Genomic DNA, 21,760 nt, shown 5'->3' with positions numbered 1-21,760 from the left:
GTGGTTTGTTTATGTCTACAACTATCGTAAAATGTGTGTGGCATTCATTGTCTTGACTTTCACCTAATTTGTAATATGAAAAGTGGCATGGACATAACTTTTGCCAGAATATTTCACTGCTAAATGGTTGTCCACCTCAAAAGGTTGGGTGGTAACAAAATCTTTTGAAAACCACCCACTGAAATGACCTCCTTGTGGATTCCATGACTTAGAAATCTATTTCCTCCTACTGAATTCAACTGAGTGAGGGTCTCTTTTAGAGGCTTTGGCTGCTATGCAGACCAAGGAATCCAACCTTAAAAGGTTCCACCACCAGAGTCCCTGAGACTCTAACTCAGCCACATCCACCCAAAAGAGAAACGCTGTACCAATTTTTGGTGGACTGATCCTTTAAACAGCAGTGCCAAAAAAGAAATCGTTTCAGTACTCCACTCAAGCCTTTTGTATTTCCTGCAGACTTCACTGGTGAGGTAACCTTCTATAGTTTTGTGCCTCTGCTACAAAATATTTGTTTAATCTTCATTAAATATTATTGTACACTCTGTTAATGAACAGCCTACCTTTTTTCAAGCTGGAGCTTATTCTTAGTTTTGGGGAGTTCCTGTGGGAAGTTGGGGGGACCGCAGGCCCCGGAGATACGTGAGGGGCTTCCAATCCTGTCTCCATCGGCAGGTAGTGGATCTGTGGTGGTTCAGAGTCGCCTTTCAACCTTTTGGCATTCAGAAACCCAGCCTGAAGTCTCTCCATACTCTCTGGGAGGCGAAAGGCAGCAAAAGGGTGCAGCGCGCCATAGCCTAGAACACCAACCCCTGGTCGGGGGTGTCCATATTGGTGGGAAAGGGAGAGAAGCTGGGGTGGGCATGCTGAATTCAAATGATCCTGAGGTGGGTAGAGAAGAGGGTATGCTGGACTGAGGTAGGGCATCTGTGGAGGTTTGTCCATGGCCATTGGAACAGTGTAATGAGGAGGCTGTTGAGCTACTCCAAGTGGACCTTCCGAGGATGTGGCCATGACCAGGAGGGCTTGAGATGTCAATGGATTTATTAGCCCAGGTGTGCTCTCCATCCTGAGACTCTTCAGCAGACCTAAGACAGTGAAAAAAGGCAATATTAGCAGAGGAAACCTATACCAAGAAATATTGCGACTGCTATTTCTAAACACCTCTTAAGAGCAATAGTTTTTTGCTGTTGCTGATACTACTTTCCCAATTGAAAATACAGAAAGCAAAGATTGATACACTTCTTTCAGGTCATTGACTTTAAAAATACTTAATTAGGTCACAAAAAAAACTGGCAACAAGCATTTTTAAAACACAAGATCCCTACAATGGCTGTTTCCATATGATTATAGCAGAGATTTCTTTTGACAAGACAACTCTAGAAATGTGAACTTAATCAGTACACATTAGAGCAAAACTGACCAAGAAACAAGCAAACTTCTGTTAAAGTGGGTGATTTGAAAAACAGAATCATGTACAAGCTGTCCATTAAAAAATTTGTAAACCCAACACTAAAATCTCACATAGCATTTTGATTTCACAACAAAAGTGGCTTATAATCTTTATAAATCTGCAATTTTTAATCAAAATAAATGAAAGTCCCTGTTCAGGCACTTCCTATGGTGGGGTGACAACAATCTGTTCCATTTTCAAAACTTTGATTCTGTGCTGTCACCTCATATTCATTAATCCAAGATGGTGTAGTGGATTGATGCGTTTCACAATAGTCCTTTAGGATCCATGCCCTTGAATTGACAAGTGATATGGCTAAAGGATAATTATATGGCGTTATATTATAATATAATAGATTGTATACAGGGGCGGACTAATAACTCATGGGGCCCCCGGGCAATAGGGGATCATGGGGCCCCTGTGTCCTCGCCCACACTCAAACCACACCCAAAAAAGCCTATGTAAGGTACCAGGGACATCTCATGGGGCCCCCTACTGACCCCGGGCCCTCGGGCAGTGCCTGAGTTCCCCAATGGTCAGTCCGCCCCTGATTGTATAATATAACTTTACAGTATATCTGTTATGAATCCTCCTGGTGGTGCCTCTGGCAGCCCACTAGGTAGGATTACCCAGAGCGTGGAGTCCCGGTCTGCGTGTTCACCAGGGCCCCTGATGGTGGGGATGGACTTGAAGCAGACCAGGACCAGGTCACGACCTCCGAGCAATCCCACCCGTGGCAGAGGGTACCTCCGGGGAAGGATGCAGGAGGAGAGCCAGATGTGAGGAGGCCGGCAGGCCCAGGCAGGATGGATGGATGGAGGGATGGATGGACGGATCGGGGTCAAACTAGCCAGTTGTCACCGAGGGGGCAGCGAGGTACAGAAATGGCAGGCAAAGGATAGTCAGGTCACACGCAGGGTCAGTAAGGGAAGGTCAGTCCGCAGAGAGGTCAAAACAAGCCGGGGGTCAATATCAGGAGAAGGCAGCGTAGTCAGGGCAATCCGGGTCAATATCAGGAGAAGGCAGCGTAGTCAGGGCAATCCGGGTCAATATGATACAGGTACAGACACAGGAACACAGGTACAGGAAGAGACCTTGCGGCAATTCATTACAGTGCAGGGCATCTTTAAATACCGCGCCCTGCGCTGTCATTGTTGGGTCAGTAGCCAGACCTGAACCTTGTAGCTCTCCCCATTGTGTCTTTTCCCCTATGCTAGCATTGTGTCCACAGTAGCACTTGCGTAGGCAGGGCAGAGTAGGACTGGCCATAGAGGGATTACTTTGACGCAGTTGGCCAGCTTAAACATGTATTGCAATATGTGTGAACCAAATATCCCTATTTGTTGCATAGTTTGCTTGAAAGGGTATATACCAGTGTGCAGAGGGTCCTTCAGAATTTCTAGAGTTAATGTGGTTACACCCCTTTAGCACCTGATGGATAAATGCATGCACTAGCTGTATGGATTTGAGCACAGGGATCTCTTGTTTGCTGCGCTGTCATTGGCCGCCCAGCAGGGACTCGCGGCGCCTACTGCGCATGCGCGAGTCTCCCTCAGCCACGGCCAGCCGGGACCTAGTGCCCGTATCCCGGCGCGAGCCGACAAGACCGCGCATGTGTCGGGCGCGATGCTGCGGCGGACCTTGACAATATCATTATCCTTTGTTAGCCATATCACTTGTCAATTCAAGGGTGTGGATCCTGGAAAAAGCAAGGATGTTGCAAAATGCGTCGATCCACTACGCCATCTTGGAATAATAAATATGCACTGGTTACACTGTATTTGATGTGGCAACTGAAATTTTCTGTGTTTGTAATGATGTTTTAACTTTATAATGTAATGTAGCTTTTATGGATATATTGTATCCCCTCTCTGTGGCACATTGAAAATCCCTTAATTACGCTCTCCATCACGATTAGTCATGATTGGAGAAAGGATAGAATACATTTCGTGAGATTGGAATGGTGCGTAAGTGGCAATTCTAGGATGGTTTCACCAATGATATAGTACGGTACAATTTGCCAGCATGGGAGGAGGGACTCCTGGATCTTCACGGAGCACAGATTCCATGACGTCACCATACTTGTAGTCCAGCATTTACTGTCTCCTGCAGGAGCCTGTGCTTTGCACCCATGATGCATTGATTGTGGTTCTAATGCTCTTCAGGCTTCATTAAAAAAAAAAAAAAATCTACATTTCATTAAATTGTTTTATTGTGGATGCATTTATTCAACAACTTTTTGCAAAAAGTGGACTAGTCCTCTAAAGCTCATGATTTACATAATGCTCTACGTATACCAGAAAATCCCTTTTAATTTGTCTCTCCCAGCAATTTGTTATATCCGCTCATGGAAGATTTATTGCTCACAATGATGCGTCATGGCTGACAAGCAAGAAACTGTCGCTTCTACCACATTTAAGCACCTTTTTTTTTTCTCACCATTCCTTTCATCAAAATGGTAAAATGTAGTAAAACACAGAATGAAACTCAAATCTGAAGTGTCAGCCTTCCCTGATGGAGACTTATGTCACACCGTCGATAGTGAAAACTTTATCTGGGTATCTTTAGAAACATGCTGTATGCCACAGGAAGCAAGGGTCATGTGACCTGCCAACTGAAAGATGCATCGCTGTGTGGTGGGATGATTACTTTTATCAACAGCTTTGTGGTGGCTGCCTGTTTCGCCATTAGTAACTGATGAACAGGGATCTGTTACTTTTTTTTTAAAGACATATATATACAGGGCCTCAGGGAACCTCTACTTATAATAGTTTATCACCAGCCACTAGGATTTGTTGCTTACATTGGTGGACAGTGGGAAGAATGCTCCTTACATTAGTGGTCAGTGGGAAGAATGCTCTTCACATTGGAGGTCAATGAGAAGAATACTCCTTGCATTGCTGGTCAATGGGAAGAATGCTCCTTACATTGGTAGTCAGTGGGAAGAATGCCCCTTACATTGGTGGCCATTGGGAAGAATGCCCCTTACATTGGTGTCCATTGGGAAGAATGCCCCTTACATTGGTGGCCAATAAGAAGAATACTCCTTACATTGCTGGTCAATGGGAAGAATGCTCCTTACATTGGTAGTCACTGGGAAGAATGCCCCTTACATTGGTGGCCATTGGGAAGAATGCCCCTTACATTGGTGTCCATTGGGAAGAATGCTCCTTACATTGGTGGTCAATAAGAAGAATACTCCTTACATTGCTGGTCAATGGGAAGAATGCTCCTGACATTGGTAGTCAGTGGGAAGAATGCCCCTTACATTGGTGTCCATTGTGAAGAATGCCCCTTACATTGGTGGTCAATAAGAATACTCCTTACATTGCTGGTCAATGGGAAGAATGCTCCTTACATTGGTAGTCAGTGGGAAGAATGCCCCTTACATTGGTGTCTATTGGGAAGAATGCCCCTTGCATTGGTGGTCAATGAGAAGAATACTCCTTACACTGCTGGTCAATGGGAAGAATGCTCCTTACATTGGTAGTTAGTGGGAAGAATGCCCCTTACATTGGTGGTCAATGAGAAGAATACGCCTTACATTGCTGGTCAATGGGAAGAATGCTCCTTACATTGGCAGTCAGTAGGACAAACACCCTTTACATTGGTGGCCATTGGGAAGAATGCTCCTTACATTGGAGGACAATGGGAAGAATGCACCTAACAATTAAGGTCAGTAGGAAGAATGCTCCTTACATTGGTGATCAGTGAGAAAAATGCTCCCTACCTTTGAGGTCAACAGAAAGAATGCTCCCTATATTTGTGGTCAGTGGAAAGAATGCTCCTTACATTGGTGGTCAGTGGGAACAATGGTCCTTCCATTGGTGGTCAGTGGGAATAATGCTCCTTCCATTGGTGGTTAATGGGAACAATGCTCCTTTTGCCGATGGTCAGAATGGTCCTTTCACTGGTGGTCAGTGGGAACAATGCCCCTTACATTGGTGGTCAGTAGGATGAATGTTCCTTACATTGGTGGTCAGTGGGAAAACTGCCCCCAAAAAGAGTATGCTGCTTATGGTAGCATGCTACTGACTATCAAGTGACGATTGATCTGGAACTACGAAGCCACCATCAGATGGAAGGTTAATTAGCTACAGCTTAAGAAACCCCTAGCAACCTCTGGAGGAACCCTATGGTCTATTGAACCCTGGTTGAGAATGGCTGGTCTAGAGTCTCCTTGGAGACACTATGTATATTTTTATGAAGTCACAATTAATGAAACAAAACTTGGCCATTGTTTTTAGCCAACCAGACCTTATATGCATTTTGAGGAATAGTAACACACAGGCACTGTGTAGCACATAAAAGCATCACAGTACCAAATGGGCCAAAATGGCAGCTGTCATGTCTATATATTGTCAAATTATACACATGTAGCACCCCCCTAGTTTAGCTAAGGGGAGCTAAACCCTAAGGGTTAGGAAGGAGCTGGTTAGCAGCTTAGATGAGATAGGCAGGAGGAGTCAAATTCTGGTCAGGACTGAGAGACTCTGCAGGCCAGCCCCTCTGGAATTTCCCCCTGCTCTGAGGCGTTCAGAGAAGGACCTTTGAGGCAGTGGGTGGATGTGAGGAGTGGCTGGCTACACTCTTGAGGGACCTCAGCCAATCCACAACAGGAGTTTTGTCAAGTGGCTGGGACCCCCTTCAAAGTGGAAGAGCATGGTCATTAGCAAGAGTGTGGTGTCGGGAGAGGAGTGCGAGGCAGGAAGATGTGAGGCTGGAGGAAGAAGGATGCCAGGAGGCCTAGTGGGATGAGCCTGGAGATGGACAGGAGGAAAACTCAGGACTTACTGGCCCCTGAGAGAGGACCACCTGTATGGTAGGGAAGGAGCAGCCCAGCTGATAGGCCTGCTATCGGCAGCTATTCTGCAAGCGGTACAGGAGAGGATCTGAGTGAGTACACCTACACCCCCTGGGTGGATAGGGGAAGGAGCACTCTGGTGGGAAACCAGACTAGCTCTCTGCTAGTGACTGCACAGGAGCCAGATTCTCTGCTCAGGAAGGAAGCCTCCAGCCTGCTAGGTGAGGAGGAGGTCATCTAGGGTCTGGGGTAGTACAACTGGCTCTGCTGTCTCCTGAGCTTAAAGTTAATTTGCGTGCTGCCCATGGAGGATGCATTAACAGGTTTCTTTAAATTTTCCCCCCTTTGTCAGATGTATATGTTAACCAAATGGCCCATTCACACTTTTGCATCGAGGTAACATGTTTTTGCGTTGGGGTGCCATTCATTTTTAATGCATGCACTTAAGCAATGCACCTGTAAAAATTAGATTTGACCCTTTTTTCTAATGCAACAAACTACTGTATGTTACAGTTGTGGCCAAAATTATTCAACCCCCACTGAAATTGAGTGTTTTGGCCAGTTTGACATTGCTTTTGATCATTCAGTCATCTTGCTTACATTTACATTAAAGAGGCACTTGTAGGTCAGACAAATATAACATAACAGTTATAATGAAATAACCACAAATGTCTTTTCTGTGCTCACAGCATTATCAGTTTTATTCAACCCCCAAGTGACATTCAATCTTAGTACTTAGTACAGCATCCTTTTACAGTTATAACAGCTTTTAAACGTGAAGCATAGCTTGACACAAGTGTCTTGCAGCGATCTACGGGTATCTTCGCCCATTCTTCATGGGCAAAGGCCTCCAGTTCAGTCACATTCTTAGGCTTGCGCACTGCAACTGCTTTCTTTAAGTCCCACCAGAGGTTCTCAATCGGATTTAAGTCTGGTGACTGCGATGGCCACTCCAAAATGTTCCAGCCTTTCCTCTGCAACCATGCTCTAGTGGACTTGGAGGTATGCTTGGGATCATTGTCCTGTTGAAAGGTCCAACGTCTCCCAAGCCTCAGGTGTGTGACGGACTGCATCACGTTTCCATCCAATATCTCCTGGTACTGAAGAGAATTCATGGTACCTTGCACACGCTGAAGCTTCCCTGTACCTGCAGAAGCAAAACAGCCCCAAAGCATGATTGACCCTCCACCATGCTTCACAGTAGGCAAGGTGTTCTTTTCATCATAGGCCTTGTTCTTCCTCCTCCAAACATAGCGTTGATCCATGGGCCCAAACAGTTCTAATTTTGTTTCATCAGTCCACAGAACACTATCCCACAACTTTTGTGGTTTGTCCACATGGCTTTTGGCATACTGCAGTCGACTCTTCTTATTCTTTGGAGACAGCAAGGGGGTACGCCTGGGAGTTCTGGCACGGAGGCCTTCATTACGCAGTGTGCGTCTTATTGTCTGGGCTGAAACTTCTGTACCCACATCTGACAAATCTTTTCTCAGTTCCTCAGCAGTCACACGGGGACTTCTCTCCACTCTACGCTTCAGGTAGCGCACAGCAGTCGAAGTCAGCATCTTCTTTCTGCCACGACCAGGTAGCGTTTCAACAGTGCCCTTTGCCTTGAATTTGCGAATGATGCTTCCTAAGGTGTCTCTTGGTATGTTTAACATCTTTGCAATCTTCTTATAGCCATTGCCCTTCCTGTGAAGAGAAATCACCTCTTCTCTTGTCTTCCTGGACCATTCTCTTGCCTTCACCATGTTTGTAACCACACCAGTAAATGTCTAGAAGGAGCTGAGTATCACAGTCATTTTAAAGCTGCCTAATTGGTGCTTATTATGCTTGATTGCTGCTCGGTGACATCCACAGGTGTTTTCAATACCTGATGGAAAGCACCTGTATGAACCTCTGTTCTTCAGAGTGGTAGTCTTTAAGGGGTTGAATAATTGTGGCAATGAAGAAACCACATAAGAACCATTTACTACTGTATTACATAAACAATTGATGTCATTTTAGTTGCATTTGGGTAGTTACAACGTCCTTGTAGGATTTGATTCTGAATACAATTCCAAATGTACACTATAGTCCCTAAACCCCTTTACAGCATTGGGGGTTGAATAATTTTGGCCACAACTGTATATTACAAAAAAAAGGTCATGTCAGACTATTGGCATGTTAGCGTGCATTTGCAACACATTCACATCAATGACTGCCTCAATGCAAAGCACGTTAGCATGTGACATAATACACATTAATCCACTACAAAAATGTAAATAGGCCTTGAGGAGTAAGCTGAGTGATTTTGCCAAAATTGACTTAAATGGATTGAAATTGATGGAGCGCCGTTTCCCTCACTGAGCTTCTTAGGAGAAAATTGTCTATTTTTTATCTCTCTCTTTATCCACAAGTTGTGTCTTTGTTGTTTTTGTATTGAAGGTAGTTTAGATTTTTTTTAATAGTGTTATATTTGTGTTTTTTTTTTTTTGTGTGTGTGTTTAGTTGATAATTTTATGTATTTTTTCCTCCACAGTTTTTAATGTAAAATACTGAAGCTAATGCTGAGCCTTTTTTGCCACAAGAACAGGTCCAGGATAGTTGAAAGTAGATTCCCTAAACTTCAGACACTACTTAAAGCTCATTGCTCCCTTAACCGCTTGCTGACCACCTCACATATGAGTACGGCGGCATAGCGATTCTCCTGTGCTGGATCACGTATTGAATGCATGATCCAGCTCTTCCAGGTAGGGGGCCTGTGTGCACATGCTGCCCCTGCTGTGTTCTGATTAGTCAAAGCACAAGCTGATCAACAGGTCCCACCCAGTGATTGCTGGCCAGGACCTGCTGATCGGTGAAGAGGATGACAGGACAGAGCTCTGGGATTGTAAACACAGAGCTCTGTCCCGACAGCGGGTATGAGCCGTTTGTTTCTCTGCAAAGCAGGGAATAAAAACCGGCATATCCCTCAATAAAATAACACACTAAATACACCAAGCATTGTTAGGCACACAGTTAACCCTTTGATTGCCCCTAGATGTTAACCCCTTCCCAGCCAGTGTCATTAGTACAGTGGCAGTGTATATTATTAGCACTATCACTGTATTAGTGTCACTGGTTCCCACAAAGTGTCAAAAGTGGGAGTTAGTGCCAGATTGCCCTCCATACTATCACAGTCGTTAGTCACCACCATTACTAGTATAAAAATAAATAAAAGTTCCAGTATATATACACCATAATTTGTAGACACTAACTTTCACGCAAACCAATCAATATACACTTACGGTGATTTTTTTTTAACCAAAAAATGTGTAGTAGAATACATTTTGGCCTGAATTTAAAAAGAAATGTTTTTTTTATTGTATACTTTTTATAGCAGAAAGTAAATATTGTTTTTTTTATTTTTGGATTTTTTCATTTATATAATAAAAAATAAAAAGCCCAGCAGTGATCAAATACCACCAAAAGAAAGCTCTGTGAAAAAAAATGATATACATTTTTTTTGGGTGCAGTGTTGTATGATTGTGCAATTGTCAGTTAAAGTAACGTAGTGTCAAATAGCAAAAAAATAAAAAAAATGGCCTGGTCAGGAAGGGGGTAAAATCTTGTAGAGGGCAAGTGGTTAAAACACGTTTTATTTCACCAGTCAGTGGAGAAAATGTCTTAATTTTTTTAAGACGTTTTGGGCATATTAAATCCTCAGTTTCACGCTTACTCCTTACTCACTTTCTCCCTGCTGTTCCCTTTACCTGCATAGAGAAATGTGAAAGACCCCTGTAGCACATATGGGAGAGCATGTGACTCTCTCCTCCCTCGCATGAGGCAGACCTGGGTTTTGAGCACCCAATCAGCAGGCCTAGATGCTGTCACATGTGGCATAATTAGCATCGGGAGATGCATTTTTAAACAAACTTGATGAGGACAGAACTTTAGCTGCAGCAACATATTCCAGAACTTCCTCACCCTGCACACACGATGTATTGATTTTCCATGTGGCCCTATACACCCTGAAGACCACAAACAGGCAGAGATCCACCAGTCTTCACATAAAAACACAAGGACCTCCTGTTATTCGAAAATGAACAATGGAAAATGAACAGTATTTTATTGAGACCTACTTACATTGAAGTCTCCATTGACTGGCCTTACTAAGTGATCTCAGCAGTTCTGCAGGGATGCTTTATATGGAACCCAGGGGCGGACTGACCATTTGGGAAATCGGGCACTGCCCGAGGGTCTGGGGTCAGTAGGGGGCCTCATGAGATGCCCCTGGTACCTTTCATAGGTTTTTTTGGGTGTGGTTTGAGTGTCGGTGAGGACACAGGTGCCCCATGATCCCCTATTGCCCGGGGGCCCCATGAGTTGTCAGTCCGCCCTGGTGGAACCTAATGTGACAACATATCTGCATACCTGGGAGTTTTATAGCCCTGCGAGACTGAGATTTAACAATACATGGGCAACAAATAGGCAGCACAGACAAAAACACAAGCAGCAAGCAAACAACCCTAACAATACATGGGCAGCAAACAGACAACCCTGACAATATATGGATAGTGAAAGGACAATCGTCATGGTACACAGGCACCAAACAGACAACCCTGACAATATATGGATAGCAAAAGGACAACCTTCATAGTACACAGGCACCAAACAAACAACCTTGACACTACATGGGCAACAAATGGGCAACCCTGACAACACATGTGCAACAAACGGATAATGTTGACAGTACATGGGCAGAAAACGATAACCCTGACAATTCTTGGGGCAGCAAATGGGCAACCCTGACAATACAAGTGCAACAAATGGGCAACCCTGACAATAGATGTGCAAGAAAACGGATAATGTTGACAGTACATGGGCAGCAAACTAATAAACCTGAATTCTTGGGGCAGCAAATGGGCAACCCTGACAATAGATGTGCAACAAAATGGATAATGTTGACAGTACATGGGCAGCAAACTGATAACCCTGAATTTTTGGGGCAGCAAATGGGCAACCCTGACAATACAAGTGCAACAAAATGGGCAATCATAAAAATACAAGGGCAACAAATGGGCAGCCTTGACAATATAAGGACTACAAATTGGCCACAAGAGCAATACACAGGCTGCAAACACAACCCTGACAACAACATGGGCAACCATAAAAATACAAGGGCAATAAATGGGCAAACCTGACAATACATGATCAGCTGATCAGCAAACCGGTAATGCTGACCATACATGAGCAGCAAATGGGCAACCCTGACAATACACAGACAAGAAATGGGAAACCCTGACAAACTAGGGAATAAACAAGCAATCCTGACAATGCATGGGCAGTAAATGGGTAATCAAGACAATCCACAAACTCCAAAAACGGACAATTGTGTCAAACAATGGCCAAGCTTGACAGGTAATTGTGACAATCCAGAAACAAATGGGCAATCAAGACAGGTATCAAAGGGGCAAATGTGACAGTATACAACAAATGGGCAATCATGAAAGTACACAGGAAAAAACAAAAATGGACAAGTGGGACAACACAAAAACACAAAAGGGCAATTGTGACAATAAATATGCAACAAATTAGCAATTGAGACAATCCACAGACAACAAACTGGCAATACATGGGCAATGAGATGCAAATAATCTCATTGTCCTCGTATCCCTTATAATATACCCATTACAGGTATACTATAAGGGGATTAGGACAGACCAGGAGGAGCATTACAGAAATTATCATGATGATTAAATAAAAAAAAAATGTCACAGCTGACTAAGCAAGTGCCTAAACCACAAGCAAACATAAAATCAGGAATTTGCTGCCTCGTCTGCAATTGCCAAATCTCAACATGGGTAACTTACTCAATGTCAGAAGGAAGCATTAAAAAGATACCTGCTTTGCTTTTCCTTTTTTAAATGAAACTACAATAGGCCTTCGCCCTACTACTATATAACCTCTGATGTAGACTTAATGCACTCAGCATGTTATAGTAAACTAATGAAGTGGTGGGTAGTGGTGACCGAGGGGGGCTCTGAGTATCAGTTTGGGACCCCACTGTGAAAAAGGACACTCAATCACCACAATACTGCTTTTTTTCTGCACATGAACCCTTTCGGCTAAGACCGGTAATTTGTTACCAATCCACAAGTCCTAGCCATTGTATATTCACTAGCACCTTTTTTAATATTATATGTATTTCTCTCTGCACATGCGTGTCACTGCACTTTTTTTCTTCACTCATGGATGGTGGGGTGTGGATCTTCGAGCCTACCCTGAAGGCTATGGGAAGGACCTTAAGGTTCCTTTCTCTGCTGTCTTGGGGGGGGTCTCTGTTTGGGAGAGTCCCTAACCTAGTTCTTGGTGATTGGATTTGGCTAATCATGAGGAGTGGTCACCTGGGCCTGGGTGGACCTGAGTGTGCCATGACCCAATCAGGAGCCCCCCTAGGGTGGTCAGGGAGTTCCTTCCTCTTTGGCAGGGGAACATATGACATACCCTTGTGCATGTTGTGTGTAGCCATGATTTTTTTTTTTGGTTCACTCTGGTGTTTTTTTTGTGTGCAGAAGCATGGGCTCAAAAACACAAAAACAACAACTTGTGAGTTGCAACATAACTTTTTTTTTTTTTTGGGGGGGGGTGGGTTAGATACACTTTAAAGTGAAACTTCACTCCCTCATTTTTTTTCTATCCCACTTTACTTGTTATTTATTTATCTTAGGTACTTATATAGCGCACTTTGCAGCGCTTTTATATATATATTGTACATTGACATCAGTCCCTAACCCTCAAGAGGCGTACAATCTAAGGTCCCTAACTCACATTCATACATACACATACTAGGGCCAATTTAGACAGGAGCCAATTAACCTGCCAGCATGTCTTTGGAGTGTGGGAGGAAACTGGAGTACCTGGAGGAAACCAACGCAGGCACAGGGAGAACATGTAAACTCCAGGCAGGTGGTGCCATGGCTGGGATTCAAACCGACAACCTGAGTACTGCCAGGAGGAAGTGCTAACCATTTAGCTACTATACTGTTATGCGGCACTGACTTCATTTCACATACACACTTAGTGAATCCCGCATTGTCCTACTGTGATCTGCCAATCTGCAGCCACAGCCTTGGTACCACGTCATCAACATCTCCTCTGACTTCATCAGAAGCTCCCATGATGCGCCACTAACTCCACCCCTGACTGCTGTGTCCCCGTTCCTGCAGCCTCCAGGGATATGTGATGGTTATAGCCCAGGGACTGTTGGAGCAGGGACATGCCATGCTCACCTAGACAAGAATGGTGGTGGGAAGGGGGGGGGGGAATTAAAAAAAAAAAGTAGATATGTACAACATTTTTAAAAATTTAAATAGTTTCAAAATTGCAGGCAAGTATGTGTATATATATATATATATATATATATATATATATATACACATACACACACATACTTGTCTGCAATTTTAAAACAATTTAGATTTTTTGTAATTGTTTACAGTCTTTAAAATGTTGTACATATCTATGTATTTTTTTTATTTATTTCTCTCTGTTAATTTGTGGAGGATTTCCTAGGCAAAAACAATGGCAGAAGGTATAAAAAATGTTTTTAAAAAATGTAAAACATTTTTAGACTGGTATACAATTAAAAAAAAAATAATTAAAATTGGAAAGAAATGGTGCTACTCCAAAAATACTAAATAGCCAAAAAAGGAATATATAGAGCTGAAAAAGTGCTAAATCATTCATCAAAGTCAGAACAAAACAGTCCAATAAAATCTCTCCCACTTAAAGCTTAAGTTCATATAGCCATTTTCCTGCTGATGAGTAAATTAACCCACCTGGCTCCTCCCTACGCGTATCGTCACGAATCCCATGACTGAATCCATGCACTTCCTCTCCCCAACTTTTTGCCGCTTAAAGACTTGTACACTTTTTAAACACTGTACATTTTTTTGGTTATTCGTTTGTGAATAAAACACATAAATTGGTGGTTTGCAGCAACTTCAATTTGCTTATTCACAAAATTTTTAGTGGCAGCGCACAATTTATATTCCAGGCAACAAAAAAATGTTGCTTTTTAAATTTGCGGAGGGTTGCAGAGAAGAAAAGGAAATTTCTGGAATGAAGAACTGCTTTGAGTATAATTAGGCTGTAGGTCTAACAAGGTCCAACAATGTCCCACAAGTTCAGCCTAAGAAAATGAAAGGGTAAAACATGTAGCATTAGAAATCCAGAGTATGAACGGTCCATTTTTATTTTTAAATAGGGTTCAAAAAAATCTTTCCTGACCCTTTTTTAGTCTACCGAGTCTGTTAGAAGCAGTTCCTGTAGAAGACAATTCTGTACTACCAGCTCTTTCAGTAAAGAACCAATTTTTGCAATGGAGATTAGGCCTCTAGTCTTGGAATTGCAAGCAACGTTCTCTTGTTATTCGTAATCAGAGCACCTATTCCGAAAGGAAATTTTCCTAAGTAAATAAATCACACATTTCTTAGATGAAGCCTGTACTAAGAGAATATAGAGGCTGCCATTGCCGGTCTGTCCTGAAAATACTCTTTCCCTTGTTATGCTGATCCTTCCAACTTTCTTAGACCCGGAACAAGTATGCAGTTCAAGAGAATTGACTTTACTCAAGCTGGCCAAAAAATACAGATTTTTCTAATAGTGAATGGGGTCAAATCAGCATTTATTTTTAACGGTAGCATTAAAAAATAAAAATCAGAGTGGGATGGAATTTTTTTTCTTGAATGAACAAAATTTGAATAGTAAAGACTTTTTTTTTTTTTTTACAGGAAATTCTTTTCATTAAATTCTTTTCAAGTTTTTTTGAATACTATTCGTAAGCTCTCTGATGGCATTATTGAATGTAGTAACGAGATTTCTTTGTACAAATATTTGTCCCATATTATACTCATGTAGGGCCAGCTTGATTTTCTGATATGCATGCTTGTTCCAGGCCAGTGAGTACAAATCCAGAGACAGTCAAGCAGGTGGAATATTTAAAAAGGGGTGAAGGCTTGTATATTTCAGCTTCCTTTGAAGCTGCCCACACACATTGCAACCTGCTTGTGCAATCTTAGATTCAGGGACGGACTGACCATTTGGAAACTCGGGCACTGCCCGAGGGCCCGGAGTCAGTAGGGGGCCCCATGAGATGCCCCCTGGTACCTTTTTCATAGGCTTTTTTGAGTTTGGGCAAGGACACAGGGGCCCCATGATCCCCTATTGCCCAGGGGCCCCTTGAGTTGTCAGTCTGCCCCTGCTTAGATTTACAAAAAAGAAAAAAAAATTGGTTTGCATCAAAATCAGAAAGGCCCTTGCATTACAGTTGTTGGCTGGACCAGGTTAGGCCACGTTTTTGAGAAACAGAAATGGGCCAACAGGAGGTAACCAACACTTAGTGTGTAACACACTATTATCCTGCTCCCAAAAAAGCTGACAGGTAAAAAAAAAAATAGAATAACTGTTGTAGGTTGCTCTCTTTTCCGATACATATAATACACAATAGAAATTTTTTGGTAGCTGCTAAGCGATTTGAAAAATCCTCCAAAAATTACTCCCATCACAAATACAACAAATATATCAATCACTTACTGAAAATTAAAGGAGAAAGTTTATATATATATTTCTTTACAATAAAAAAAAAAATTATATATAGTATAGTTATGCACCTTCACACTATTGTGGAACTGTTTGTGGCAAAAAGGCTCCTCATTTTACACTTTTTATAAGAACAACAGATCCAGTGAAAAAAGTAAAGTATAAAGTGACACAAGTTACACCAAAAGCAATACAAAAAAGGTAAAAAAAAATATACAAACTAAATGAAAAACACCAAACACTCCTAAAAATACACCCACCAAAAACTAACGTAAACAAACTAAACAACCCTAAATACACCCCGCCTCCAAACCCCCCCCAAAACTCCAAGAAACACTAAGTAAAAAAACTAAACCCCAAATACCCCCCCCAAAAAACAAAACAAGCTAGACAACCCTAAAAACAGCCCCCAAAACACCCTCTAAAAATACTAAGGAAAAGTACACAACCCTAAAAAACACGCTTAAAAAAAACAAACTAAAACAAGCTAAACATCCTAAATACACCCCCCCCCCAAAAAAAAGTGTAACAAACTAAACGGCTCTAAATACACCCCTCAAAACATTCTAAAAAAGTAAAATTAAACAAACTAAGAAACACTACGTAAAAAAACAACTAAAATCAACCCTAAAAACACCCCCCAAAACACCCTCTAAAAATACTAAGGAAAAGTACACAACCCTAAAAAACACGCTTAAAAAAAAAACAAACTAAAACAAGCTAAACATCCTAAATATACCCTCCCCCCCAAAAAAGTGTAACAAACTAAACGACTCTAAATACACCCCACAAAACATTCTAAAAAAGTAAAATGAAACAAACGAAACAACCTTACAGTAACCCCACCTCCAAAAAAACTAAGAAACACTACATAAAAAAACAACTAAAAACAACCCTAAATATACCCCCCCCCAATAAAAAAAGACCCTAAAGAAACACAAAAAAACAAACAAACTAAACAACCCCAAATAAACCCCCCAAACACCCTTAAAAACAAAATGAAACAAGCTAGACAACCCTAGATATACCCCCCAAAATACCCTCCAAAAACCACTAAATAAGTAAAACCTAAACAACCCTAAATACACCCCCCCAAAAACAACCTAAAAAATGAAACTAAACAACCCCAAATATACCCACTCAGGAACTCTAAAAACAAAATGAAAAAATGCTAGACTACCCTAAATATATCCCCCAAAACTTCCTCTAAAACACCCTTAAAAAAAATAGAAAAACAACCTTTATAACTTCCCTTCCCACAAAAAAAAACACCCTAAAAGCTAAACAACCCTAAATACACCCTTTAAAACATTTAATTAAAAAACTAAAAACTCTAAATATACCCCCCCTAAAAAAAAAAGAAGTGGATATTTATTTTCCAAGCAAAATTTAATCTAAGCAATTTATATATTTTATATTAAAGTATGTAAATGTATATATTTTATATTAATTAGTATTATCCCCGAGGATGATTTATACTCCCATCATCATATTATAATAAAATATATTATGTGCATATATCCAAGATAATGAGCTAAATGTTGATCAAACTCTAAATGCAAATTGTAGGATGGTCTAGTTTGCACATTTTCAACATTTGCTCAAGTCTTCAAAGCCTCTTTCACAAAAGTACTTTAATAGTCTTTCCTAGTAAAGGTGCCATTAGTTCCTTGTAATTCAAACAAGTAGTATTTTGAGCTTCAGAACATAACATATGTACAATACAATAGTCTGGCTGTTGCACAATGCACTTGTAGTGCAACTTTGTGGTAATCTTTGTCTATGCAATGTGTGACTAATGTGATATGGGATCACATGTTCCATTTCTCTTGGCCAAAAATGTCAGCAATACCACAAGGTACAAGGAGATACACAGAATGTTCTCTAAATGTTCTGGATTGGTTGAGGTCACAGACATTTGTTTTATTTCCGAAGAATTGTATCCCTCTGACGACAATTTACTGAAAGAATCAGCACACCTAAAAGTGATTTGTACTTCTAGATGGAACATGATGTGCTAAGTCAGCCCCTGGGTTCTTCTGCTTCTTAGATGCTCCCTGAGAACTCCCTGCCATAATTCCTGACTCTGGGAATTTCTAGTGTCCCCGATCACCTTCTGTTTGTGTGCTCCCAGTTCCTCCTGTTATAACCCCTATAACAGTGTTCTCCAAAATGAGGCCTAGGAGGCAGATGCAGCCCTTTGCTTGCCCTTGGGGCACCATTTCATCCACTGTCTGATACCAACAATGGGGCATAATTCCCACTCCACTGCCACCAATGAAGTGGCACAATTCCTCCCAATGGTACCAATGATGAGGCACAATTCCTCCCAATGACACCAATGATGGAGCACAATTCCTCCCAATGACACTAACAATGGGGCACAATTCCTCCCAATGACACCAACAATGGGGCACAATTCCTCCCAATGACACCAACAATGGGGCACAATTTCTCCCAATTACACCAACAATGGGGCACAATTCCTCCCAGTGATACCAACAATGGGGCACAATTCCTCCCAATGACACCTATGATGGGGCAAAATTCCTCCCAATGACACCAACAATGAGGTACAATTCCTCCCAGTGACACTAATGAAGCACAATTCCTCCCAATGACATCAACAATGAGGTACAATTCCTCCCAGTGACACTAATGAGGCACAATGCCTTCCAATGACATCCATGATGGGGCACAATTCCTCCCAATGACACCAACGATGAGGTACAATTCCTCCCAGTGACACTAATGATGAAACAATTCCTTCCAATGACATCCATGATGGGGCACAATTCCTCCCAACAACAACAACAATGAGGCACAATTCCTTCCTATAACAACAACACCAATGATGGGGCACTATTCCTCCTAATGACACCAATGATGGGGCACAGTTCCTCCCAATAACACCAACACCACTGATGGGTCACAATGGGATCATGGGACCCCTGTGTTCTTGCCCAAACTCAAAAAAGCCTATGAAAAAGGTACCAGGGGCATCTCATGGGGCCCCCTACTGCCCTCGGGCAGTGCCCGAATTTCCAAATGGTCAGTCTGCCCCTGGGCACAATTCCTCCTAATGACACCAATGATTGGGCACAGTTCCTCCCAATGACACCAACAATGATCCACAATTCTTTCTGATGACACCAACAATGAGGCATAATTCCTCCCTCTGACACCAACAAAGCATAGCCCCTCCACACGGACACCAAAAATGAGGTATTGCTGATCCCCGATGTCAGGACCTTTCTACTCCCATTGGCCACAGTCTGGCGCACCTAAAGTCTGAAGGACAGTAAAGTGGCCCTTTATTTCGAAAGTTTGGAGACCCCTGATCTGTACTATAAATAAAAACCCAGCAGGGAATGGTGGGAGCCCCTTATAATGGTCATAGCAGGTATGTGGACCTGGGAACATAGCACAGAGAACTCAAGAGGCCTCATTGACATAGGCAGTGAAATATGTACATTTCTGAACACCCAATAAATGGTATCATTTACACGGGGGTTTACCTGGATTTGGGGGTTTATGTAGATTTGGGGGTTTACCTGGATTTGGGGGTTTACCTAGATTTAGGCACATTCAGGTTACTTGTGTTTAGAGAAAACAGAAATCTGTGCACACAAGGGGCAGATCGGATCCTGGGAATGTGCTTCAGCATCTACAAACTTACGTAAGAGCAGGTACATTTAGGGCTCATGTACACGGGTATATTGAAAATACTCAAGGATTCTGGATCATGCTGCCAGAAAAACCCAGCAGAAAAAAGCATGGAACGCATTTATGCGTGTAAACATGCGAACAGCATTTTAGAAGTGTGGGGCCCCGTGCACATGGGTCCATGAGGCCATACAAGGAAAACAAATTTCTGCACCCAGTAGACTCCATAAAAATAAATGACTATATGCTAGCTGTACAAGGATATACAGTACAGGAGTACCGCGGCAGCTAGCTGTCTCCCGGAGATGCGACTGCCATTTCTTTTGGATGGCCTCATGCACCTGTAAGCATGAAGCCTATCATTTCTTTTCTTTTTTTTTTTTAAATCAACTTCTATAGATTTGAGCATTTGCACGCAATTGCACACATATAGGCGAAAAATAGTCATCTCCGAATGCAGGATATGAACATTTTTTTTCTTTTTTATGCTGCTGAACGCTGTTCTAAATTACAGAGCCAGAGGCAACTTAGCTATAATTTATTTATTATAGGTACTTATATAGCACTGTCAACTTACACAGTGCTTTACATATATATATATATATATTGTACATTCACATCAGTCCCTAACCCTCAAGGGATGTACAATCTAAGATCCCTAACTCACATTCATACATACACATACTAGGGACAATTTAGACAGGAGCCAATTCACCTACCAGCATGTCTTTGGAGTGTGGGAGGAAACCAGAGTACCTGGAGGAAATCCATGCAGGCAGAGGGAGAACATGCAAACTCCATGCTGGTAGTGCCATGGTTGGGATTTGAACCGATGACGCTAGTGCTGTTAGTTGGAAGTGCTAACCACTTAGCCACTGTGCTATGCCATAATAAAGCCATGTTCCATAATATCCATAATAAATAAAAAAATCTACACGGATATGAAAGCAACTTTTTTTATGTCTGTGTGCATGAGCTCTTAACTGAAGGAGAAAAGTAATCTCGGAAATATAACGTTTTTTATATTTCCTATATTATCTGCACTTATATAAACAGTTGACCTTTGAGAATATAGCCCTCCACTGATAGAGGAAACCATCAGGTGCTATAAAGTTACCAAGCTCAGAAATTTCACAATTGGGTGGATTGACCCTTTAATCCAAATAGAAGTCAATATATTTTGCAAGGTGCACTCCTCCTTGATAAGCCTCAATTTTTTTGGATTTGCAAATGCCAAACCACTCAGCTGCCGTTCATAAAAAAAATTCCAAATTTCTTGTGCTGATCTATCGAAAATTCAAAAAAGTTTTGAACCTTCTGGAACACTATCCCTTTGTTAGAATGTTGTTGTTCTTGTAAGGAGGACTATATAGTCCCAACAATAGAGATAAACACTCACCGTCAAAAGCTAGATGACCTCTGTTCTGCGTAGTCCTTGCTGATGTCCTCGTTGATTTAACAAGAGCTTAGAGTTAATTTTGACCAACCTTCATAATTTGTGGTCCTCGTTGCTTCTTGGGGTTTCTTTTCTTTTCTAGTTGTAGCTGTTGCTTTTCTTTATAAAGTTCTAATATTGCTAATTAATTGGTTTTGACTTTTTCCTTCATCAATTAGCTACACTGCCTTGTCTTTGCTATGTAGTTGGTCGCACCTTTTAGCTTCTACTCTCATCCTTCGTCCTAAGCCTTCTGCTCTGTATGTCCTCTTCTGTCCTCTCCCTGGGACATTAAGACCCCATCATTCATGCCCTCCCTGCTACTCCGCAGCCTTTTCGCAGCCCCATTTGCATCTCTATGGCACCTGCTTCCTGCCTCTGTGAAGCTTTTCACCCTTGAGAGGGGTCACTGACAAATTATCAGAATTAATTCATTGCTCACTTAACAAAGACTTTTAACGGCTTTCAACCACAGAGGGACCACACTGGCAGAAGGGACAGGCCTGAAGCCTTGCACAAGAATTGTCCCTGGGAGGGAGAGGAGAAAAAAAAAAAAAAGAATTGGGTGTCCTTCACTCACTGACAAAATCAGAGAGAGTCTGAAGTTTCAGAATTTGGTGTTTGTGGTAACATTTATACGTTTGAGTTGAAATCCAACTCCAGCAAAAAAAAAAAAATTATATATATGAGAAAATAGCCCAAATGTTGGGGAAAAAAAAAAGGCCTGGCTGCAATACTCACCTCTTCCCTGGCACTGTCCCCTCAAACTCACACTCTCTCATTCAGTCCTCTTTTGGGTTGAATGCTGCCTGGTTTTATTGAACCCATTGTGAGCACAGGA

At 42.0% G+C, this 21,760-nt stretch overlaps 1 protein-coding gene across 1 annotated transcript in view; it reads right to left on the bottom strand.

Moving 5' to 3' along the window:
• Positions 1–21,211, bottom strand: part of LOC149453937 (E3 ubiquitin-protein ligase Rnf220-like) — a 95,582-nt gene extending 74,371 nt beyond the window's left edge. Inside the window, exons 1-2 of the mRNA XM_089688000.1 lie at positions 20,884–21,211; positions 561–1,085 (exon numbers count right to left, since the gene is read on the bottom strand). Of these exons, the coding sequence (XP_089544126.1) occupies positions 561–1,065 (505 nt within the window). The 5' untranslated portion in view covers positions 1,066–1,085; positions 20,884–21,211. The remainder of the gene's footprint in view (positions 1–560; positions 1,086–20,883) is intronic.
• Between the last annotated feature and the right edge of the window lie 549 nt (positions 21,212–21,760).

Source organism: Staurois parvus, unplaced genomic scaffold, assembly GCF_062004578.1.
Source record: "Staurois parvus isolate SC_StPar_1 unplaced genomic scaffold, SC_StPar_1.0 ptg000444l, whole genome shotgun sequence".
Taxonomy (NCBI): domain Eukaryota; kingdom Metazoa; phylum Chordata; class Amphibia; order Anura; family Ranidae; genus Staurois; species Staurois parvus.
Note: the sequence above shows the minus strand (reverse complement) of the source record. Positions and strands in the feature narration are given on the sequence as shown.